General features: G+C 60.4%; 1 protein-coding gene and 1 long non-coding RNA gene across 14 annotated transcripts; one reads left to right on the forward strand and one right to left on the reverse strand.

Moving 5' to 3' along the window:
• The first annotated feature begins 435 nt into the window (after window positions 1-435).
• Window positions 436-23,488, forward strand: PLXNB1 (plexin B1). Of its 11 annotated transcripts, none has more exons than XM_055082956.1 (37): window positions 437-1,202; window positions 2,276-3,388; window positions 4,116-4,298; window positions 4,577-4,705; window positions 4,832-4,932; window positions 5,227-5,359; window positions 5,624-5,780; window positions 6,086-6,194; window positions 6,271-6,379; window positions 6,795-7,475; window positions 7,679-7,801; window positions 7,993-8,115; window positions 8,408-8,501; window positions 8,587-8,759; window positions 8,904-9,055; window positions 10,854-10,959; window positions 11,135-11,271; window positions 11,578-11,754; window positions 11,981-12,152; window positions 12,339-12,581; window positions 13,250-13,426; window positions 13,503-13,651; window positions 14,136-14,236; window positions 14,333-14,550; window positions 14,687-14,865; window positions 15,018-15,084; window positions 15,300-15,446; window positions 16,259-16,427; window positions 16,678-16,781; window positions 16,856-16,940; window positions 17,170-17,354; window positions 17,506-17,666; window positions 17,757-17,904; window positions 20,032-20,096; window positions 20,238-20,313; window positions 21,333-21,407; window positions 22,749-23,488. In XM_055082956.1, the coding sequence occupies exons 2-37, from the start codon at window positions 2,282-2,284 to the stop codon at window positions 22,851-22,853; spliced, it is 6,420 nt and encodes a 2,139-aa protein (XP_054938931.1). In that variant the 5' UTR covers window positions 437-1,202; window positions 2,276-2,281; the 3' UTR covers window positions 22,854-23,488. The 11 variants fall into 11 exon arrangements, with proteins under 11 accessions (XP_028341214.1, XP_054938929.1, XP_028341211.1 ...); XM_028485417.2 differs by having other exon boundaries at window positions 17,182-17,354; XM_028485415.2 differs by having other exon boundaries at window positions 14,136-14,550; window positions 17,182-17,354.
• On the reverse strand, window positions 9,782-22,766 carry LOC102982155 (uncharacterized). Of its 3 annotated transcripts, none has more exons than XR_008616684.1 (4): window positions 22,680-22,766; window positions 16,665-16,766; window positions 11,197-11,337; window positions 9,782-9,964 (listed from the first exon to the last, which is right to left on the reverse strand). It is a non-coding gene; the product is annotated as an uncharacterized lncRNA (long non-coding RNA). The 3 variants fall into 3 exon arrangements; XR_008616683.1 differs by having other exon boundaries at window positions 22,654-22,698; XR_003678492.2 differs by lacking the exon at window positions 22,680-22,766 and adding an exon at window positions 17,415-17,502.

The following is a 23,488-nucleotide window of genomic DNA, read 5'->3' on the forward strand; positions in this document are numbered from 1 at the left end:
CTGGCAGCTGGGTTGTGGGAGGGGCTGGGCCATGCTGCCTGGGCACAGGCAAGTAGGGGAAGTGTCTCAGCTTGGGATGCATGGCCTGTCCTCTGTGCTTTACCAATCTTGGTGCTCCTGGCTGGAGACTCTCCAGGTCTGGGAAACGTGGCTGGTCTCACCTGGCTTCAGGTGGAGCCTGCAAGGAGGGGTCTATGAGGAGAGCAGGCACTCAAGGTCTGCGAAGGTCCTGGGGATGTGGGGCACATCTAGTATGGTGACTTCCTTTAGGACAACCCCCCCTGCCCCCCACCCTCCAGCCCTGCTCTGCTCTGACCTGCAGGAGAGGAGATAGCAAGAGATGGCCTGGCTTCTGCAGCCCTCTAGGACTTAGGGCTCAAACCAGGGAAGTGTGCGTGAGTCTGTGTGTGTGGGGTCTGAAGGTGGGTGGTGGTGTGTATGTCTTGGGTGGATGGGTGCATGTGATGTGCCTGTGTGGAGTGCATGTTTCTTTGTGTAAAGAGTTTGTCTCTGTGGACGTGTCTTTGTGCAGGTGTCTAAGTGCAGGTGGGTAGCGTGTCTGTGTGGGACGTTTGCCTGTGTTTCTGGGTATGTGTCTCCGTGCGGTATGCACAGGCTGTATGTGCATGCATCTGTGTGTGTGCTCGCGCCCGTGTGTTTGTGTGTGGGTGTGTGCACGCAGGGTGGGTGGTATGTATGCTTCTTGGTGTGTGCGAGCATGTGTCTGCTTATGTGCTGGTGGTGGTTTTGGGCTAGGCTAGCCCTGGGCCTCTGTGGAGGGTATGTACCAGGGTACCCTGATAGGGCAGAGTTTGGGCAGAGGGTGAGGATGGGAGAGTGCCGAGAACGGGCTTCAGGGGGCACAGGACTAAAGTGGGGGCCTGACTGGGCCCTGCCAGCTGTGCAGCTCCTTCCTAGCTGCCCTTTCCCAGGCCCTGAGGGTGCTTGGTTCTGCTGCCCTCCCCCTCCCTGTGGGCTCTGAGGAGGCGTCCCTGTGGAATGCGTTTGGTGGCCGAGGGCCAGGCTGGGCCCAGCTCCACCAGCAGACTGGGCAGCCGGGAGAGGTACCTTTGTGCTGCCTCCATGGTGGGGAGCCCACATGCCTGCAGCCCAGCCCCCAGCTTCATGCTCTGCTTTCTCCCTGGCTAGGTGACTCTCACACGGGGCATGCTGTTGTCTCCTGATCCAGCTGGCCTTGCCAGGTGAGCCTGACCTCACACCTAGGTGTCTGGGAGCAGTGTGACTCCCACCTCTGCTGAGGGCTCTCCAAGGTGGGGTCTAGCTAGCCTTTTAGGCCCTATCCCTAGCAGCCTTTTTTAAAAAATTTTATTTATTTTACTTATTTATTTTGGCTGTGTTTGGTCTTCATTGCTGTGCGCGGGCTTTCTCTAGTTGCGGAGAGCGGGGGCTACTCTTCGTTGCGGTGCGCGGGCTTCTCATTGCAGTGGCTTCACTTGTTGCGGAGCATGGGCTCTAGGCATGCGGGCTTCAGTAGTTGTGGCACGTGGGCTCAGTAGTTGTGGCTCGCGGGCTCTAGAGCGCCGGCTCAGTAGTTGTGGCGCACGGGCTTAGTTGCTCTGCGGCATGTGGGATCTTCCCGGACCAGGGCTCGAACCCGCGTCCCCTGCATTGGCAGGAGGATTCTTAACCACTGAGCCACCAGGGAAGCCCTCCCTGGCAGCCTTAACCCCCCTCATCTCTCTGGCCCTTTGGTTCTCTGGTTATTACCCTTCTGGATTCCTAGCCTGAAAGGCCCTTCATCCAATTCTTACCCTACTCTAAAATGCAGGTGGCCCATGAGACCTTGCCCTCCCTTTTTCTGCCCAGGAAACTGACATCCATGCAGAGGGTGCCTTTCTCTCTTTGGGGTTCTGGGTCCCTTCTGCCCATCCCTTGCTCTCCTGCCCCTTCCAGGCCCTAGTCCCTGGGAATGGGATGTTTCCCATGTCTCTGCCCGTTTAGCCTCTTACCCTTGGACCCTGTTATGACATAGGGCAGGGCAGGGTAAGGGGTGCGGGGTGCAGGTCTCCTGAGAGAGTAGTGCTTACAGAGAATGGGCAGTGTTGCAGTTTCCAGGAAAATGTCTCCTGACCCCTTGCTAGTGTGTGGTCCTGGGGTCATCCTAACTGCAGTGCCATCTAAGCCTGGTCCTCCCTGCTCCCCCCTCCCTGAGTTAGGAGGGGTGTCTTGGCAGTGTCACAGTCCTACTCCTCACCAGTGGTCCCACGGTGCTCAGGTGGCCACATGAGCCCCGCTCATCCTCTCTCCCTACCAGGTGACCATGCCTGCCCTCGGCCCAGCTCTTCTCCAGGCACTCTGGGCCGGGTGGGTCCTCACCCTCCAGCCCCCTCCACCGACTGCTTTCACTCCCAATGGTACGCATCTGCAGCACCTGGCGCGGGATCCCACCTCAGGCACCCTCTACCTAGGGGCCACCAACTTCCTGTTCCAGCTGAGCCCTGAACTGCAGCTGGAGGCCACTGTGTCCACTGGCCCTGTGCTAGACAGCAGGGACTGTCTGCCACCTGTGACACCTGATGAGTGCCCTCAGGCCCAGCCCACCAACAACCCGAACCAGCTGCTCCTGGTGAGCCCCGGGGCCCTGGTGGTGTGTGGCAGTGTGCACCAGGGGGTCTGTGAGCAGCGGCGCCTGGGGCAGCTCGGGCAGCTGTTGCTGCGACCAGAGCGACCTGGGGACACCCAGTATGTGGCTGCCAACGACCCTGCCGTCACCACGGTGGGACTGGTGGCCCAGGGCTTGGCTGGGGAGCCCCTCCTCTTTGTGGGGCGGGGCTACACCAGCAGGGGTGTGGGGGGTGGCATCCCTCCCATCACTACCCGCACCTTAAGGCCGCTGGACCCCCAGGCTGCCTTCTCTTACGAGGAGACGGCCAAGCTAGCTGTGGGCCGCCTCTCCGAGTACAGCCACCACTTTGTGAGCGCCTTTGCACGCGGGGCCAGTGCCTACTTCCTGTTTCTCCGGCGGGACCTGCAGGCTCAGTCTCGAGCTTTCCGTGCCTATGTGTCCCGTGTGTGCCTCCGGGACCAGCACTACTACTCCTACGTGGAGTTGCCTCTGGCCTGTCAGGGGGGCCGCTACGGGCTGATCCAGGCTGCGGCTGTCGCCATGTCTGCGGAGGTGGCCCGGGGGGAGGTGCTCTTTGCAGCCTTCTCCTCTGCCGCTCCCCCCACTGTGGGCCGGCCCCCGTTGGCAGCTGCCGGGGCATCTGGAGCCTCTGCCCTCTGTGCCTTCCCCCTGGATGAGGTGGATCGCCTTGCTAATCGCACACGCGATGCCTGCTACACTCGGGAGGGCCGCGCTGAGGATGGGGCCGAGGTGGCCTACATTGAGTATGATGTCAATTCCGACTGTGCTCAGCTGCCCGTGGTGAGTCCTGGCACCGCCCAGCCCTTCCCTGTCTCTGAGGCCACTGGCCAGGCATTTACTGGATGTAAATGGATGTTAAGTGATTGCTTTTTGTCTGGGCGATGGAGGGGTACCTTACGGTAAGAGTGGCATTCAGGGGGACAGAGAGCCAGCTGTGCAGGGGTGGGTTTGGACCAGGCGCTGAAGGGATGGCATTTGTGTAGGCGGACTGAGAGGGCATTTGAGGTTCTAGGGAATGGGGCAGGGACCCAGAATGTAGGGGGGATGGAATCTATTGTTTTAGGGTCTTGAGCGAGAGAGGCAGGTGAGGTTGAGACTTGTTTGGCTCTAGTCTCAGGATGGATGAAAAGGGTAGAAGCTACATATAGGGGGACTGAGTCAGTGAGAGGTGGGAGGGGACCCAGGTTAGTAGACCTGGAGAGGAGGATGCAAGCTGGAGAGGCTTTGGAAAAGTGGTCCAGGAGAAGGCTGAGTGCATGAACTGGAGGAAGCAGCTCCCAGGCCAGGGATGGGAGAAAGTGGGGCCCCAGACACCTGGGGATCAAAAGAGGGGGACGGAGCCACTGCAGACTGTGGAGGTAAGCCACCGAGGCAAGACTAAGGATGCAGCTGTGGGAGAGCCAAGAGCTGGCAGAGACGCTGGGAGAAGGGGTGGGGTTGTCCAGGGAGGAGGGGCCAGGGGACGTTATCCAGGGAGGGCCTTAGTTGTGCTTCTTGCTGCCTTCAGGACACCCTGGATGCTTACCCTTGTGGCTCAGACCACACGCCCAGCCCCATGGCCAGCCGTGTCCCCCTGGAAGCCACGCCAGTTCTGGAGTGGCCAGGGGTTCAGCTAACAGCCGTGGCGATCACTGTGGAAGATGGACACACCATTGCTTTCCTGGGTGACAGTCAAGGGCAGCTGCATAAGGTGAGTCCACAGGAGGTACTGGGCCCTGCCCCAGGATCTGGAGGCGACAGGCTGCTGGGGACCCAGGCTGGGCAGAGCTACGCCTGAGACCCCTGGGGCTGCAATGTGAGATATGTGGTGTGCCCCTGGCCCTGGCTGGGAGAGATGACCTGTGCTCCTCTTTCTGGGGCAGGGTGGTGTGACCTGTACTCTCTAGGAGGAAATTCTACCTGTAAATTATTTTATTGGGGCGAGAGGGGAGGGCCTTGGGCCTCAGACCTTCTGGTCTCTGATCTCAGGTCTACTTGGGCCCAGGGAGTGATGGCCACCCGTACTCCACACGGATCATCCAGCAGGGGTCTACGGTGAGCAGAGACCTCATCTTTGATGGGGCCTTCGAGCACCTGTATGTCATGACCCAGAGCACGGTGAGTGCCATGTGCCAGCCAGGGAGGGCATGACTGCTGGGAGGGGCCTCGGGGGAGCTGGGGGCCCATATGTGGGGAGCCACTGGTGCTTGGATTGTTGACCTCAAGTCCTCTTTGCTGCTGTAGCTTCTCAAGGTTCCTGTGGCCTCCTGTGCTCAGCACCTGGACTGTGCATCTTGCCTGGCTCACAGGGACCCATACTGTGGGTGGTGTGTGCTCCTCGGCAGGTCAGGGCTCCCCCGACCCTGGCCCCTTCCCCAGCCCACCCCAACCCCAGCCTCATGCCCTCAATTCTCCTGCCCTGTCCAGGGTTCCTGGTCCTTGGCCCTTGACTCTCAACCCTTGACCCCTGGATGCCCCAACGCCCTACCCTCACCCCTATCCTCCACCCTGACTTGCCAGGCATGTCGTGGCCCACTTGAGGATCCTGCCCAGGTCCCTAGGATTGTAGGTGTCCCTGCCCCATGAACTGCCAGTGGCCCCGTGAGGGTCACAGGTGGACACTGGTCATTCTTGCCCAGGTGCAGTCGCCATTCCGAGTGCTCTCGGGGCCAGGGCTTAGAGCGGTGGCTGTGGAGCTTCCAGCCTGAAGTGGGCTGTCTGCGAGTGGCAGCCTTGAGTCCTGCTAACATCAGCCGTGAGGAGAGGAGGGAGGTGAAGACCAGAGCAGGCGGAGCCCTGGCCCGGGGGAGCTCTGGTGATGGGTCGAAACCTTGGATTTTAAATACCATACGGCCTTGCCCAAGTCGCTTCTCTTGGGGCTCCGCCTTCTCCATCTGTTACTAACCCAGGCTGGAGGGTATTTGTGATCACTGGGGGCTGGTGGCCACTGGTGTCTGCCCACATTGGGAGCCTGTAAACGGAGCCCTGATGTGTTGCCCAGTGGCTCCAACAGCGTGTCCTGGCCTCCCTTCGCAGGTTCTCTTGTCGGTACCTGATCTGCCACCCCTGTGGCCAGGGGAGTCTTATTCCTGCCACTTTGGGGAATACCAGAGTCCTGCCCTGCTGACCAGTTCTGGTGTGATGTGCCCCTCCCCAGACCCTAGTGAGGCTCCAGAGCTGCCGAGAGAAGCCGGTGGGTGAGAGAAGGAGCCAGCCCGGGGCCTGGGAGCCCCACTCTCCTCCCATCTTGCTCCAAGGGGTGTGATCAGGATGAGGTGTGACTCCAGGCAAAGGGTCCTGAAGCGATGCCTTTCTCTGAGGACCCTTCTGGTCCCCAATCCCTAAAGTCCCTGTTTTCTACCCTGTGGACCGTGTTCCCGACCCTGGGTACCCCTTCCTGGTCGGAGTGCTAAACCCACCCTGTGTGGTCTCGGACGTCAGCTCGGGGTCTGAGTGCCCCTTCCTGCTCCTCAGCCCAGCCCGCTCCTCCCTCTGCAGACCACATCTCCGTGAGGCTGGAGCTCAGGTTTGGTGCCGTCGTGATTGCCGAAACTTCCCTCTCTTTCTATGACTGCATGGCCGTCACCTTGCTCCGCCCATCTGCACAGTGAGTTCCTCACCCCGACCCCCAGCCCCTGGGCTGCCCCGTGGCGATCCCCACCCCATGGCTGTGCTCTGTGCAGGTGCCAGGCCTGTGTGAGAAGCCTCTGGGGGTGTAACTGGTGCGTCTGGCAGCACCTGTGCACGCACAAGGCCTCGTGTGATGCTGGGCCCATGGTGGTCAGCCGACAGGTGAGCCCAACTCCGGGCCGGGCCCCAGGGGGGGTTCGGGCTCCCCATTGTGAGGGTTTCTCTCATGGCCCGGGGTCTGTGTGTCTGCCTGCCCCGGGTGCTCTGTCATGAGCACCTGAGCTGCTGTGTGTGACGGACTCACTGGAGGACGGCTGTCAACGTCCCACCTGTTTCGGGAGAGGACGTTTGTAGCTGAGAAGAGGGGAGGTCTGGCCTTGTGACCCACCTTGGCACAGATGCCATAGACGCCCCTAGAGCGCGCCCTCCCCTTCCCCTCTGGAGAATTAATGGGCTGTTTTTGTTTCTCTTTTCCTTGGTCTCCTTTCCTCTTAACACACCCTTTGCCTGCCTGCCGCCTGCTCCCGCACCTGCCTGCTGAGTGGCTCTTCCTGTCTTTCTCTGCCTCCCCCTTCAGAGCCCGCCCCTCTCCCCAGCCCCTCCTGCAAGAGACGTACCCACCTCCTTCCCACCCACAGCCCCCAGGGCCACAGTCGCCCCGGCTCCTGACACCCTTCCCGTGGACACTCCTTCCATAGCCACAGCCTTGGATGTCCCCCCCGGGGCCAGGCCTTCACTGCTCAGCCCCTGGGGGCCGTGGGCAGGTCCCGGCCCCACACCTGCCTCGGCTTCCACGGGCTCACCTCTCCACGAGGCCCCTCCTCCTCCCAGCCCCCGCCAGAGGCCTGGAACCGCTGTCCCTGACCCCACGGCCTTCGGACCCGTGGCCACAGCCGAGGACCTCTTGGCCTCCCACCCATCACCCTCAGATGCAGCAGCACTGCCCCCCGCGCTTGCAGAGCCTGGCCCCGAGGCTCTCCCCTCTGCGGTACCCCTGGACCAGCCCCCTGGCACGGCTCCCGCCACCACTTTCCCAGGGGCCGCTGGCTCCACGAAGCCTGCTCTGGACTGGCTCATGAGAGAAGGCGGCGAGCTGCCCGAGGCGGACGAGTGGACGGGGGGTGACACGCCCGCCTTCTCCACTTCCACCCTCCTCTCAGGTGATGGAGACTCTGCTGAGCACGAGGGCCCTCCCGCCCCCCTCATCCTCCTGTCCAGCCTTGACTACCAGTACGACACCCCTGGGCTCTGGGAGCTGGTGAGACCCGGCCCAGGAAGGAGGCCTCAGGGGAGGGGATCGGGACAGATGCAGCCTCTTGGCCACCTTGTGATTCTGCAGGGGAAGGATGGAGGGGAGGGGGCGTCCGTGGCCTCATGCTGGCCTGGCCCCGGGGTTCTGCCTGGGAAAGGGATGAGGGGGCAGGTGGGCTCCATAGACTGCCTGGTGCTTGGTGTCTGCAGGAGGAGACCACCTTGGGGGCAGGCTCCTGCCCTTGTGTGGAGAGCGTGCAGGGCTCCAGCCTGATGCCGGTCCACGTGCAGCGAGAAGTGCGACTGCTGGGCAGGAACCTGCGCCTCTTCCAGGTGAGTGTGTCCTCTTTGCAGCTGTTGCCATGGCCTCCTTGGCTGTTGGCAAACTATGCGCGAGTCCCGGGGAGCAGGGGAGGGCACGGCCTCAGGTCTCAATCCCAACCTGAGGACTGTGCTGGGGCCCTGTGGGGCTCACCAGGTCTGGCTTCTGAAGCTGCCCCTGTAGCTGTGTCCTCTGTCCCCAGGACAGCCCAGGAGACCATGAGTGTGTGATGGAGCTGGAGGGCCACGAGGTGGTGGTTGAGGCCCGGGTCGAATGCGAGCTGCCTCCAGATACCCGGTGCCACGTCACCTGCCAGCAGCACCAGGTACAGATCCTGAGTCTCGGGTGGGCAAGGGCGCGCGGGCCACAGACTGGCTACCAAGCTTAGCTGGCTGCACCGCACTCATCCCAGCCCATTCTCTGACTAAGTGACCCCAAGGGAGTCCTAGTACCCCGGCTCTGACCTCTGACCTTGTGCCCCATGGGGTCCTGTATCCCAGCTCTGGCTTCTGGCTTTGTGTTCCCATGAGTCATTTTGGTCCTTTCTCTGACCACCCTCTCCCCAGGCCTGACGCCTCCCCTAACCCCGGGCTCTGACCCCACTCCCATTTCTCCAGCTCAGCTATGAGGCTCTGCAGCCAGAGCTCCGCGTGGGGCTGTTTCTGCGTCGGGCTGGCCGTCTGCGTGTGGACAGTGTGGATGGGCTGCACGGTGAGTGACCCGGGGCTGCTGGGGCTGGCTGGTGGCAACAGGGCTCTTCCTGGCCTGCCTCTCACATTCGTCTCTCCACCCCCAGTGGTGCTTTATGACTGTTCAGTGGGACACGAGGACTGCAGCCGCTGCCAAACTGCCATGCCCCAGTACGGCTGTGTGTGGTGCAAGGGGGAGCATCCACGCTGCGTGGCCCGGGAGGCCTGTGGCGAGGCTGAGGCTGTGGTCACCCAGTGCCCGGCACCCCTCATCCACTCGGTGTGTTGAAATGCTGGAGCATCCCTTCAAGGGGTTCGGGTGCTGTGGGTTCAGGGGCCCAAAAGGTGGGAGGCTGGGGCTGTCTCTCCAGGCTGCCAAAGGTCAACAGGTGAGTGGAGGTGAGCCGTCCTTGTCCTGGAACAGGTGGAGCCACTGACTGGGCCTGTAGACGGAGGCACCCGTGTTACCATCAGGGGCTCCAACCTGGGCCAACATGTGCAGGACGTGCAGGACACGGTCAGGGTGGCTGGAGTGCCCTGTGCTGTGGACGCTCAGGAGTACAAGGTGTCCAGCAGGTGAGTGGGCTGGACTGACGGGAGCAGGGGGCGCCCCGCGGGCTTCACGGCTGGCTTTCCTGCTTAGGGCCATCTACCCACTACTCATCTGCCCTCCCCCTCCCCCTTTTCTTGGTTCTGATCACAGTGTCTCAGGGCTGGGGTTACTATCAAGGCCTTGGCTTTGTGCACAGACCTGCAGGTTTCTGGCCTGGGTCTAGTCACTGCTCAGAGCTGACAGGCGGCTCTGCTTCCCGGCACTGCCTAGGTGTGCTCACCCGGCTTTCCAAGGGACCACGGGCATAGTTGCGGTAGCAGGCTCCTCGGATCCCAGACAGCTGTGCTCTGCGGCTGACCTTCCCACCTGCTGACCCTTCTTCCCCAAGCAGTGCCCTGGGCAGGCTCCTCATGGGGATAGACTTGTGACACACCTGCTGAGTGTCAGGCCCCTCTGTCCAGTCCCTGGGACCCCTCCCACCTTCCCAGGGCTTGTGGCTTACAAGGCTGGCAGTTGCGGAGTCCCAAATGTGCACACACAGAACACAGCGAAGGGGACATCCACAAGCAGCAGGTCTCCAACCCGCCGAATGTCAGGGTTACCTGGAGAGTTGGTCCAAAACCCCCCAGAGCAGATCCTTAGACCACCTCCCTCCACTTCTTGCAGAGGTCTGGATCTGTAGGCCCGTGTTGGGGTCCCACAGTCTTATTTTCTTTCTTTTAAAAAATGTATTTATTTATTTATTTTTGGCCGCATTGGGTCTTTGTTGCTACGCGCAGGCTTTCTCTAGTTGCGGCGAGCGGGGGGCTACTCTTTGTTGCGGTGCGTGGGCTTCTCATTGCGGTGGCTTCTCTTGTTGCGGAGCTCGGGCTCTAGGCGCGTGGGCTTCAGTAGTTGTGGCATGTGCGCTCAGTAGTTGTGGCTTGCGGGCTCTAGAGTGCAGGGTCAGCACAGGCTTAGTTGCTCTGCGGAATGTGGGATCTTCCCGGACAAGGGCTTGAACCCATGTCCCCTGCATTGGCAGGCGGATTCTTAACCACTGCACCACCAGGCAAGTACCCCGCAGTCTTATTTTCAACAAGACTCTGCTTAGAGCATGTTGTTTCCCCCCTGAATGTATTATGACTGAGTACTTTATGTGAGTGTTAATGACTCTAGAACCATTAGACTAAAGTACTTTCTGAACTGATTTATAAAGTGATTAAAATACATTCCAGCTGAAGCCTCTCCCAGGTAGTTCACACTTCACTTGTTCTGTTTTCTGGGGGTGTTTGCAGTGACCGTGACAATGTCACAAAGAGTCGAACCACTGCAGGCTTCACATTCTGGAGATTAATTTGCCCCAAGCTTCTGTTTCCTGGCTAAGAACCAGCATTTCTTAGATTGGTCACTTTCCCTTCACGTCCACCCCCAGACCTGACTAGAGGCTTTCGGGAACATTTTTTCATGAGGAAATCAAGTTTCCACCACCTTGTAACTGGTGCTGTGCCCACGGTGATGGTGGCCGGTTAGGCCCACTCATTAGCTCAGCAACCCACCCATGCCACCAGCCTTACCAGGGCTGGTGCCCCACAGAGAAAGAAATTCTCCTTGTCAGGGGGCTCTGGGGTTGGACTTGAATGACTGAACCACAGATATTAATTCTCAGAGGGCAAAACCTCCTGGTGAGTCGTTAAGGAATTCCTTCCAAAGCAAGAGGATCTCTGTCAATCTCGGGAGCCAGGGAGAACACCTGATGTAGTGGGGCAGGGAGGGGGCGGCCGGGTCAGTTTGAGGGGCCCTCAGTGTGGCCCATCACCCCAGCTTTCCCTGTGCCCACAGCCTTGTGTGTATCACTGGGGCCAGCGGGGAGGAGGTGGCAGGCGCTGTGACGGTGGAGGTGTCAGGAAGAGGACGCGGCGTCTCAGAGCATGACTTTGCCTACCAGGTGCCTGACTGTTGAGTCCCCACCAGCTACCCGTGGCAACCCCCTTAGGTGGCTCCTCCCAGCCCATTGGTTCGCCTCCCTGGGGCTCCCCACCCCAGGGCCTCCTAGTCTGCTCCCCCTGCCTCCCTGTTCCTGGCCTGATGCCTGTCTGTTCCTCCCTGTCCCCTTCCCACAGGACCCAAAGGTGCATTCCGTCTTCCCAGCCCGAGGCCCCAGAGCCGGGGGCACCAGCCTCACCCTGCACGGCTCCAAGCTTCTGACCGGGCGGCTGGAGGACATCCGAGTGGTAGTTGGAGACCAGCCTTGTCACCTGTGAGGGCCGCTTCCTCATTCTGCAAAAATCCTTGAGCTCCGGGGAGAAGATGGAGGGGTGGGATACTAGGGAGAGCAGAAAGGGGGAGAGAGCCAAGTCTGCTCCGTCGGAAAGCGGCCAGCCCCTCTCGAAACTGGGGCTTTTGTGGGAGTGCAGCCTCCAGGGTCACTGTGGAGACTGCAATCAGCACTGAAGGGAAGTGAGCTGCGGCCCGAGCGGGTCCCGTGTCCTGGAATCACCCCTTCCCCTTCCTGTGCCCCTCTGGCCCAGTGGGGCCCGCCTGCCACTTCTCCCTCCCTTCTCAGGCTGCTGGAGCAGCAGGCGGAGCAGCTGCGGTGTGAGACCAGCCCACACGCCACGCCTGCCACACTCCCCGTGGCTGTGTGGTTTGGGGCCGCTGAGCGGAGGCTTCATCACAGCCAGTTTGAGTACACATCAGACCCCAATGTCACCTCTGCTGGCCCCGCCAAGAGCTTCCTCAGGTGCTGGGCCAAGGGCATGGCTGCATGGCATGCGGTCGGGAGGTCTTTGCAGCTCCAGTATATGGGGGTTTGTAGGGCTCTATGTGGGGGGCTTCGACTCCCATGCTGCTGGTGGGGAGAGGGGCCGTGGGGCTTTGGGTTGGAGCTGACCTAACATCAGGGACTGGGCTGTGCTTTAAAGCCTTGTTCACATAAGCCCTAAGTGGCTCATGGGCTGTGTTTTCAGTGGAGGACGTGAGATATGGGTCCGTGGCCAGAATTTGGACGTGGTACAGACACCAAGAATCCGAGTGACTGTGGCCATGAGAGCACCAGCACCAGGCCAGGGGCTTGGGTGGAGGCGCCGCATGATCCCAGCGACGGCGTGCTCCCCCGGAGCCTCCTGTGGCAGCCTTCACGTAGGACCCCCATGGGTATCCCCTGCCTGCACTGGGCTAGCCATCGCCCACCTTGCCCCCTCATCCCCCCCGCCCCTAGACAGCCGTGGGTGGTGGGTACCAGTGGAGGCTATGTCCCCATCTTTGCTGGACCCCCCCTTGTGCACCCTCAGCGGACCCTCCCTGTCCTCCCTTCCTCTGCCCTAGTTTGAGGAGCCTTGCCACGTGAACTCCTCCCAGCTCATCACGTGCTGCACACCGGCCCTCCCAGGCCTGCCTGAGGACCCCTGGGTCCGTGTGGAATTCATCCTTGACAACTTGGTCTTTGACTTTGCAACACTGAACCCCACACCCTTCTCCTATGAGGCCGACCCCACTCTGCAGCCCCTCAACCCCGAGGACCCCACCGTACCATTCCGGCACAAGCCTGGGAGTGTGCTCTCTGTGGAGGTACTGCTCCTAGTGGGATCTGGCAGGGCCCCAAGACCCTTCACTTTGCCGGATGGTACTGCTGCGTGTGGCAGAGGGGGCATGACAGCAAAGCAAGGGCCAGTGGATGGACATGGCAAGTGCTGAGGGGGCTGGTGGCGGGGTGCCTAGCCCGACACACCTGGCCGGGGCTTAGGTCCTGTGGTCTGGGTCCTGACACATGCCATGGCAGGTGTCTGAATAACAATATGTGAATAGTTTGGCATGTGCAGTGGCGGTGAGGTACACAGTAGGCGCCTGGGCTGATGCCCATCTGGCAGCCTGTCTCATGTGGACACATACTTGGCATGTGTACTGACACGCAGTAGAAGGGGCTCTGCTTTGTTAGGTCACTGGGTAGGATTTGGGGACAGATTTATATTCTCCAGATTTTTAGCTCTGGAGAAGTTAAGACTCAAGGAAGAAGGATAGGGAGGGGCAGAAAAGGGTCAGGGGGCAGCTTGGGAAACATCCATGGGGCTGTCACCCCATGTGCAGGACAAGAGGTGCTGAGGCACCATCAGCCCTGCGCCTGGGGACGGGTCTCAGGACCATCTGTCCCACATTTGGGGAGATAGGATCTGGGTGACCATCAGCTCCTCCCCTTAAGGAAGAGTTCTGAATGATTGATCAGTGACCCCATGTTCCAGGGGGAGAATCTGGACCTTGCAATGTCCAAGGAGGAGGTGGTGGCCATGATAGGGGACGGCCCCTGCATGGTGAAGACGCTGACCCGGCACCACCTGTACTGCGAGCCCCCCGTGGAGCAGCCCCTACCCCGGCACCATGCCCTCCGGGAGGTGCCTGACGCTTTGCCTGAGTTCACGGTCAGTGGGCAGGCCCTGGCCGGGGCAGCCATCGGGCGTGCGCTGACCTCTTGCTCACAGGTGGCTTCCTGTGCAGGTGCAGATGGGGAACCTACGCTTCTCCCTGGGCCACGTGCAGTACGATGGCGAGAGCCCTGTGGCTTTTCCCGTGGCAGCCCAGGTGGGCTTGGGGGTGGGCACCTCTCTTCTGGCTCTGGGTGTCATCATCATTGTCCTCATGTACAGGTGGGTGCAGCCAGATGTGGCTGGGTTGGGCAGGTAGCAGGGTGTGGCTGGATTGGGAAGGGGCAGACTAGACCAGGGATAGGCAAACACTTCCTATAAAGGGCAGGAGAGTAACTATTTCAGGCTTTGTGGGCCAGGCGGTCTTGGTGGCAGCGACTCAGCTCTGCTGTTATAGCCCAGAGGCAGCCACGGACAACATATAAACACATGAGCATGCCTGTGTTCCAACAAATCTTTATTTACAAAAACAGGCCAGGGGCCAGATTTGGCCGTGTTATAGTTTGCTGATCCCTGGGCTAGATGAGTCGTGGGTGGGTGTGACTTGCCTGGGATGGGACAGACTGAATTATTCTGACTAGGCCCTGGCTTGGCTGGGCATGGCGGGGTTAGACTGTGCTGGCCTGGGCAGGTCTGGGCCCGGTGGGACCCAGCAAGGGCTCAGGCCTCCTCTGGCCTTCCCTGCCCTGACCTTGGTGCTGAGCAGGAGGAAGAGCAAGCAGGCTCTGAGGGACTATAAGAAGGTTCAGATCCAGCTGGAGAATCTGGAGAGCAGCGTGCGGGACCGCTGCAAGAAGGAGTTCACAGGTGAGGCTGCGAAGACCCCACGCTCCAGGGCTCTGCCCAAGCCTGCTCCCATCACCTTGGGATCTGCGCCCAAACCTGGCTTCTTCTGCTCAACAGACCTTATGACCGAGATGACCGATCTTACCAGTGACCTTCTGGGCAGCGGCATCCCCTTCCTCGACTACGAGGTGTATGCCGAGAGGGTCTTCTTCCCTGGGCACCAGGAGTCGCCCTTGCACCGGGACTTGGGCGTGCCTGAGAGCAGGCGACCCACTGTGGAACAAGGGCTGGGGCAGCTCTCCAACCTGCTTAACAGCAAGCTCTTCCTCATCAAGGTGCCGGCCCCGCCCCCTATCTGGGCCCTCCAGGGGTGGGGAGGGGGCTCCCCTACCCTCCAGCCCCATCCCTTCTCAGTCCCTCCGTTTCTGAATCTGCCCTCCCCGCCCACCTGTCCCCTCTCCCTGGCGCCAGTTCATCCACACCCTGGAGAGCCAGCGCACCTTCTCAGCTCGGGACCGCGCCTACGTGGCATCTCTGCTCACCGTGGCACTGCATGGGAAGCTTGAGTACTTCACTGACATCCTGCGCACCCTGCTCAGTGACCTGGTGGCCCAGTACGTGGCCAAGAACCCCAAGCTGATGCTGCGCAGGTCTGTATGCCCGTCAGACGCCACGGGGGCCAGGCGGCCGTGGACAGCTGGAGCCAAGACCTGAGTCAGGCCCTCTGGGGCCTGGGGTCTGAAGAATAGAAAGCCCTGGGTCCCCACCTGCTGACTCTGCCCCCTCTTTCCTGTCATCCCAGGACAGAGACCGTGGTGGAGAAGCTGCTCACCAACTGGATGTCCATCTGCCTCTATACTTTCGTGAGGGTGAGTGAGGCAGAGGTGGGTGGGGCTCCCCTCTAGGGAGAGTCAGGACTCCGAACCACACAGCTTCTTGCCCCAGCACAGCTTGGGCACCCCTGCCCAGCATGTCCTCAGTTACCTTAAGCCTTCTGCGGCCTACATCCTGTCCCCTTCCCCAGCACCTCCGTCCCATGCTTGTCCCCTGCCCCGGGCGTCCTAACTGCCCGCCACTCCCCCAGGACTCGGTAGGGGAGCCTCTGTACATGCTTTTCCGTGGAATTAAGCATCAAGTGGACAAGGGGCCGGTAGACAGCGTGACTGGCAAAGCCAAATACACCCTGAACGACAACCGCCTGCTCCGAGAGGACGTGGAGTACCGTCCCCTGGTGAGGGGGGGAGAGAGAGGGAGAGAGGGGGAGAGAGAGAGAACCTGCTGGTGAGTCAGTCTCCCATGAAGGTGAGGAGGGTGACCACGTCTGATTGTGTGGGTGTCTGCATCTGGTTTGAGCCAGCCTAACCTCCGGCTGGCTGCAGGATAGAGGCTTGAGGGCCAGACCTTGAAGATAGGACCTCAGAGGTTCCCCAGGTTTGGGGTGGGGTCAGGGTGGCCACAGCCAGAGTCTAGGGAGCAGCCAACCCTGCCCGGGGCCCGTCCGGGTCCTTGCTGTGTCAGGGCCTGAGTGTCTGCCCGATCATGGTCTTAGCATCCTGCCAGGGGCATGGTTGTGTCCACCAAGCTGGGAGTCACCCTGGCAGACCTGCCCATTGTTTCCCTCTGGGAAACTTTCCCCTTCGTGGCCCACGTGGAGTTCCTTTGGGAAAATCCCATTCAGCCTCCGCCAGGCCTGCTCCTCTGGCTAGCGGAGACCCTTCTTATGTGGGCTTCCTCAGGTGCCTCAGCCTAACTGTCTGCGCCAGGAGCCTGAGGATCACAGTTCAGAGGGACTTGTGCTCTTCCATTTTTTCTGCCATTCACCCAGCAGACACTAGTGCACTGTGCCAGGTGCTGGGGCCACAGAGTGGAGGGAGCTGCTGTCCCTGGGGAGGCAGGCGGGTGAAGAGACAAGAAGGAGTGATTATTTGGTGCTTGGAGGTCAGAGGCAGTGGCTTCCTTATGGGTTGTCCCTGGCCTTGACCTTGCATCTTGGTCATCCCACATGTGGCATGAGCCCTGACTGCTCCCATGTATCGTGCATAGACCTTGAATGCACTACTGGCTGTGGGGCCTGGAGCGGGAGAAGCCCAGGGCGTGCCCGTGAAGGTTCTGGACTGTGACACCATCTCCCAGGCCAAGGAAAAGATGTTGGACCAGCTTTATAAAGGCGTGCCTCTTGCCCAGCGGCCTGACCCCCGCACCCTGGACGTCGGTGAGGGCAGAGGGGAAGCTGGCGCTAGACCAGCTCTGTGGGGTCAGCTTATCACCCAGGGGAGGTGGGCTCTGGAACACCTCTACAGGGACGACCTGTCACCTGGTGAGAGGCCCGTTTCTGGACTTCAGAGAAGTTGGGTGAGGTTGCCCCTGATGGAGGGGCCAGTGTCCCTGCAGAAGAGGGAACAGGTTCCACTGCAGGGAGGGTATTCTGAAAGCCCTGGACCAAGCCCACCTTGTCCTTGCAGAATGGCGGTCTGGGGTGGCCGGGCATCTCATTCTTTCCGACGAGGACGTGACTTCTGAGGTCCAGGGTCTGTGGAGGCGCCTGAACACCCTGCAGCATTACAAGGTGGGAGGGGTGGGAGTTGGGGGAGGGCTGTGGTGGGGTGGGCTGGTGGAGGGGTCACCAACTGTGGTCAACAGGTCCCAGACGGAGCAACTGTGGCCCTCGTCCCCTGCCTCACCAAGCACGTCCTCCGGGAAAGCCAGGATTACGTCCCTGGAGAGAGTGAGTACTTACCCTCCCCCCCTGCCCCGCCCCTGCCATCGCAGTCCTCTACCCTTGCTTTGCCCAGTCTCCAGTAACGGGGGAAGGTCCTCTGGACCTCAGGGTGGGCTTGTGTCTACTTCCCTTCCACCCAGAGAAGCCCTTAACCAGGTGCCTCCACTCCTAGGTTTTGGCAGGACCCCGGGGGTCTAGGGCAGGGGGCACCTGGTAAGGGGTGACAAGCTGTAAGGTCTTGGTACAGGGACCCCAATGCTGGAGGATGTGGACGAGGGGGGCATCCGACCCTGGCACCTGGTGAAGCCAAGCGAGGAGCCGGAGCCGCCCAGGCCTCGGAGGGGCAGCCTCCGGGGCGGGGAGCGGGAGCGAGCCAAGGCCATCCCTGAGATCTACCTGACCCGCCTGCTGTCCATGAAGGTGGGGCTGGGGGCAGGGATGAGACAGGTAGTGGGATTTGGGGGTGTGTGGGGCTCGCACAGGCCTGGTGTCACGAGGAGTCTGAGGCTGGGCTGGGCTGGGCTGAGGTCCCCTTGCTGACTGCATCTCTTGTGCTTCCCCTCCTCCGCAGGGTACCCTGCAGAAGTTTGTGGATGACCTGTTCCAGGTGATTCTCAGCACCAGCCGTCCCGTGCCGCTCGCTGTGAAGTACTTCTTTGACCTGCTGGACGAGCAGGCCCAGCAGCATGGCATCTCGGACCAGGACACTGTCCACATATGGAAGACCAACAGGTGGGGGTGGGGCGGGCGGGCCTAGCATGTGCGGGGTCTTCTCTCCTGTCTCCCCAGTACACTCACTGGCCACACCTGCCCCGCCCACAGCTTGCCGCTGAGGTTCTGGATCAATATCATAAAAAACCCGCAGTTTGTGTTCGACGTGCAGACATCTGACAACATGGATGCGGTGTTCCTGGTCATTGCACAGACCTTCATGGATGCCTGCACCCTGGCTGACCACAAGCTGGGCCGGGTGAGCTGGCTGGGGTGGGCGGGGAGGGCCTGGGTGGGTGGGGCTGCGTGGCCGGGGATGGAGAGTGCTGTGGTGCACAGACTCCAGGCCTTCTTGAGGATGTCAAGGAGGAGGATATGGGAGGCCTTTGACCCCAGGCCCGGGGCCAGGCTTTGTCCCTGGGCTCCCTAGAAGGTGGCCGTGCCTCGGCCTTCAGGGATGAGCAAGGTCAGGGGGCACGTGTGCTGATTCACAGGGTTAAGTGGAGCAAAGAGTGCTGGCAGTGTGGCAGGAGGCCAGGGCCACTTGGCGAGGGCTCACCCCGAGGGCGAAGGGGGTGGTCAGACCTGAGAGTTAGATGGAGCCTCCTGGCAATCGTGCAGTGGATGGACTGGAGCCTGGAGTCCAGAGAGTTAGCTGTGTTGTCCCTGGGACGAGCAGTGGCCAGGTTCAAGCTGGGACTAGAGGGTACAGGGCAGGCAGAAGCTGTGGGTTGGATATGGGGGTGAGGAAGAGGGAGGAGTTCCTTATGCGCCCCGGGCCTCTGGTGGTGGTGAGCTGAGACTTGGAGGAGGTGAGCCCATGGATTCTACAATCGCAGAGCAGCTCCAGGCTGCCTCGGAGATTTGATTCCCAAGGGCAGTGGAAGTGTCTGCCAGCCGGTGCAGTACAGGGAGGAGAGTCCAGGGGAGGGCCAGGCGAGGAGGGATGTGCTGACAGGGGAGCTGGGAAGCATGGAGGAGAGGTGGTCAGGGCTGCCTGGTGGCACAGAGATGGGGAGGTATGTTGTCACAGTGGTCAGGACCCAGAGAGTCCTGTGACAGACACGGGGTCACCACCATGACTGCTCAGGCACCCAGCAGGCAGGGCTGTCGTGGCTCTGCGTGAGAACGGACTCTGCTTAGCCTCGACCCCTGGGCCTGGGACCTCTTGAGAGCTCTATCTCTAGATCTCCATGGGGAAACAAGATGGAAAGTTCCACTCTGTAGTGCTGTCTTTTGGAAGCCATTTTTGCTCTGCCTGCTCTCATTACTGTGCCTGCGATGAGCTGAGAACCACAGAGCCACACCAGGACCCAGGGGTCACCTCCAGGGTGTGTGCTGTATCGTAGCTGGGTTCTTCTGCCTGATCTTCACACTGCTTCCCCTTCCCAGCAGCACTGCAGATGCCTCCTGGGTAGCTCAGGAACAGTGCAAACCAGGATGCCAAGGGCCACCCATGGAGAGTTGCTGAGAAGGAGGCATCCTGCCTCAGGCCCAGTGCTCATGCCCTTGCTCACAGGGGGCAGTGCAGTCTTGCCTCACCCTCCCAGCAGCTGTAGGATGAGGCAGCAGGTCCAGAGAATGGAAGTGTGCTGCCCACAGCCACTGGGACAGAGCTGGGATTGGAGCCCAGTTCGGTGGTAGAGGATGTGTCTGGCTGTGTTAGATTGTGGGCCCTGGTCTGAGAGACCTGCTTCAAATCCCAGTTCAGCCACACAGGAGTGAGGTGGTCTGGGGCAATTTAATTAAATTTCGGGGTTAGTTTCTTGATTTTTTTTTTTTTTTTTTTTTTTTTTTTTTTGTGGTATGCGGGCCTCCCCCTGCTGCGGCCTCCCCCGTTGCAGGGCACAGGCTCCGGACGTGCAGGCTCAGCGGCCATGGCTCACGGGCCCAGCCGCTCCACGGCACGTGGGATCCTCCCAGACCGGGGCGCGAACCCGGCTCCCCTGCATCGGCAGGCGGACGCGCAACCACTGCGCCACCAGGGAAGCCCCTGGTTTCTTGATTTTTAAAATGATTACATGGGGAACGAACAGCACTTGGAGAAGCAGTATTAGGGCTCCACACGGCACTGCACCCTCCCCACCCTGCATGCCAGTTCCCTGCCAGGTCCGGGTGGAGGCACGTGGAGCTGAGAGATGACCTTGGAGTGAGATGGGGGGAAGCTCAAGGTGATGACAGCAGAGATGGGACACTGGGGGAGGGGTGACAGAAGGAATAAGGTGGGGTGAACAACCATCCGGGTTGTCTGGGACTGAGGAGGTTTCCTGCGATTCGGGACTTAGTTTTAAAACTGAAACAGTGCTGGGAAAATTGGAACAGCTGGTCACCCTAACAGGAGCTCTCATCCTTCTTTTCCTTTCACTGTTCACCTGCTGGCACCCAGGACTCTCCCATCAACAAACTTCTGTATGCTCGGGATATTCCCCGGTACAAAAGGATGGTGGAAAGGTATGAGGGAAAGGGATTGCATCTGGGGGATAACGGGTGGACAGATTGGTGGGTGTTTACAGCTGAAGCCCAGGGGTGGGCCTGGTGGGGTGAGGAGGGGTTTGTTTCCCCAGTGGCTGCCGGACCCATGATCTCTGGCAGGTACTACGCAGACATCAGACAGACCATCCCCGCCAGTGATCAAGAGATGAACTCCATCCTGGCCGAGCTGTCCCGGGTATGGCCCTCCTTCTGCTTCTTGGGTTGGGCACAGGCTTTCTGCCACAAGGGTCCTGCCCCCTTCACACTGCTCCTTTGCAGGGAAGCCCTGGGGGCCTCAGCACAGTGTTCCCGCTGCCTCTGTAAAAGACCAGGGCTCCCAGTGTCTCATCAGAGAGCAGCAGGGGCCTTGTCCTGGCAGCTGCCACCTAACCTGACTCAGCCAGGTGTTTAGATGTCTGCAGCCCCTTGGGGTCTATGGACCATAGTTCCAAGGCAGCGAGGTAGCGGGGATTCAGCTCCAGGACTGCCTGGGTCAGCCTGTCCACGTCTTCCTACTCTTCTGCTTTCCTTGGCACTATAGACATGCCCCCACCTACTCCTAAAACAGCCTCCAAACAGTCCAGTCCAGGGAATTTATAAACAATGTAAATCTGAAACCATGATGATGATGACCACAACCACAATAACAATAGCAGCTACAGTTTTGGGGTGTTGCCGTGTGTGGGGTACTGTGATTACTTCTCATTTGATTCCCATAAAAGCTCTACAAGTTAAGTGATATCAACTCCATTGTCCTGAAGAGGAGGCTGAGGTTCAGAGATGTCCCCATGGAGGGGCCTGGGTGTGACCTCAGGAAAGACTTGAATGAGGTTAGAGCAGAACTATGCTGGGTCACAGCCTGTGAGCAGCACCTATTCTGCCTGGCTCTGTGATCGCCTGGGATGCCGGAGGGTCCCAGCTGGAGCCTGGAGGGGGAGAGAGGTCGAGCCCCAGTGGAGACCCCAGGCCACGGTGAAACTACAGATCCAGGGTCTCTCCACCAAGGAGGCCCTTTGGTCCTATCCTGTCCCCAGCTTAGCACGTCTAGCCTGGCACCCCCTGTCTGTGGAGGGGCTCTGCTTCCCAATGCAGGGCCCTGTTCCTTCCTCTACCTCCCAGCCCCCTCTTCCCCACTCTCCTTGCCTGGGGTCCTGGGCCTCCTCTGGTGGCTGGCAGCACCCCCTATCTTTGTAACCTCTTGTCTCTCCTCCCTAGAACTACTCCGGAGACCTGGGGGTGCGAGTGGCCCTGCATGAACTCTACAAGTATATCAACAAATACTATGACCAGGTGGGCAGAACCTGGGCATGGTCAGGATGATGTGAGAGGGTGACTGGCTCTGTGACGCAAGTGTGGGGCCTTTGGGTCTCCCCCACGCACAGAGTGGCGGAGGGGGGCTGATCCCTGGGCTCGGGAAGTGTTTGTTCTTCAGGTGTGCTTCCTGGTAGTGGCCCGGCTCTTACCTGCTGCCGCCCTCCCCATCCGGGCTCCTCAGCCAGGCTCCTGGGCATGGTGGTAGTGATGGATGGCTGGGGATCTACAAGGGCCTGGAGATGGTGTGCAGGATGTGCTGGGAGGGACACACAGCGGCCACCTGTGCCCCGACCTTGCCGCTCGCTCAGAGCCCTACCTGAGACCACACGTGGCAGTGTGCTGTGCAGGCCATCTTGGGGGGTGTGGGCCTGGCTGGGCTGCATGTGCTGCCAGAGAGGAGGGTCTGGGCACAGGGTCTGGGGCAGATGAGGGCACAGCAGAGCCGGTAAGGGGGCTTTCGGGGGGATTCCTGGGCTGGGCCTCAGGATCAGAGCGCCCACCGGTCAACCCACTGAGTGCCTGCTGGAATCGACTACCCAGATGTTTGCGTGGCCCCAGGGATGTGGCCGTTGCTGTTGAGAGATAAGGGCCCTGCCTCGTGGCTCAGGCCTGGAGTGGGGACAGGCATTTGACACAAGAGTGATGCGCAAGCGTGAAGTCCAGGAGCCTTGCTCCGAGCAGTGTGGGTGCTGGTGTGGGGGAGGTGGGGCCGTGTGACACAGCTGTCCCCTTGTGGAGGCGTGGCCGGCGAGCCCCTCCTGTTCCCACCCTTCCCTCTGTGGCAGCCCCCCCTTGTGGTTATGTAGTTGTCCGTGTTTGGTCAATACCTGTCTCCCCTCCAGTGAGCCCCACGAGGGCAGGGATAGTACCTGTCATCACTGCCGGGTCCCTGCTCCTTGTCCAGCACCCGGCATGTAGGAATTTAGGAACTGCTTGTTGCCTGGTGGGCGGGGGAGCCAGGATGGGTGGAGCAGGGCTTCCAGGGGGTTTGTGGCAGAGAAGACCATCATGGTGGGTGAAGTTGGCCTGCACTCAAAATGATTTTACAGCGGAGGTGATATGCATTACCGTGAGTGCTAGGTACTGAGTAAAGTACTTCATTCCCTACCTCACTAATCCTTAAAACCCCACAGTGACTCTGCTGTCATCATCCCCTCCCTGAGGGGGCCCTGAGGAAGTGAGTGCGGCGGCTCACAGGGTTCCTCAGGTCCCTAACCCAAACCTGCTGTGGTAGCTGTGGAGGCCTACTGAAGTCTGTGGCAAAGGCAGACGGCAGGCTGGCGGTCTCCCCCTGCTGAGTTGGTCTCTGTGTTTCAGATCATCACTGCCCTGGAGGAAGATGGCACGGCCCAGAAGATGCAGCTGGGCTATCGGCTCCAGCAGATCGCAGCGGCTGTAGAAAACAAGGTCACAGATCTGTAGGGACTTGGAGAGCCCTGACCTGCTGTGCCTCAGCCCCGCCTGGGCAGCCCCGGAACCACGAGGGAGAGACCACCTTCTTAGATGCCTGTAGTGCCTGCCCAGCGGAGTTAGTGGAAGGTGGTTCCAAGTCTCCTGGTGGCTCTGGCCTGGGCCCTGCTGGACTCATCTCATAGGCCTGGGGCCTTGAGGCTGATGGAGTGGTGACCCTGAGGCCAGTGACCCTGCGGGCTACTTTCTGTGTGATGTTAGTCTGAGGGAAACTGGGGACTGAGGGCTTCCAGAGGGTGGCTGGAAGGGCCTCTAGCCCCTGGGGAGACTGTACTGCTCCTGAACACTGGCCTTTATCCCAGGGGATTCAGAGAGGAAGGAGGAGAGCCCCCACTTCCTGTCCCGCCCTCCTCCACCACCATCCCTGACCTCTTTAGCCGCCTCTGGCCATGTTGCTGCTGCCACGTTCCTAGGTCCGAGAGATGAATGCCTTTCCTAGGCCGCTGCAAACTGACCTCTCAGCAGGGCTGGCTGCTTCAGGGCCGCCCTGCCATGGAGGCAGCCAGGAGTGAGGGGTGTCTGCTGCAGGGGGGCCTTGGGGAGAATGGTGGCCCTACTGACCCGGCTCTTCATTAAAGGATAACACA

Source organism: Physeter macrocephalus, unplaced genomic scaffold (assembly GCF_002837175.3).
Source record: "Physeter macrocephalus isolate SW-GA unplaced genomic scaffold, ASM283717v5 random_388, whole genome shotgun sequence".
Lineage (NCBI taxonomy): Eukaryota > Metazoa > Chordata > Mammalia > Artiodactyla > Physeteridae > Physeter > Physeter macrocephalus.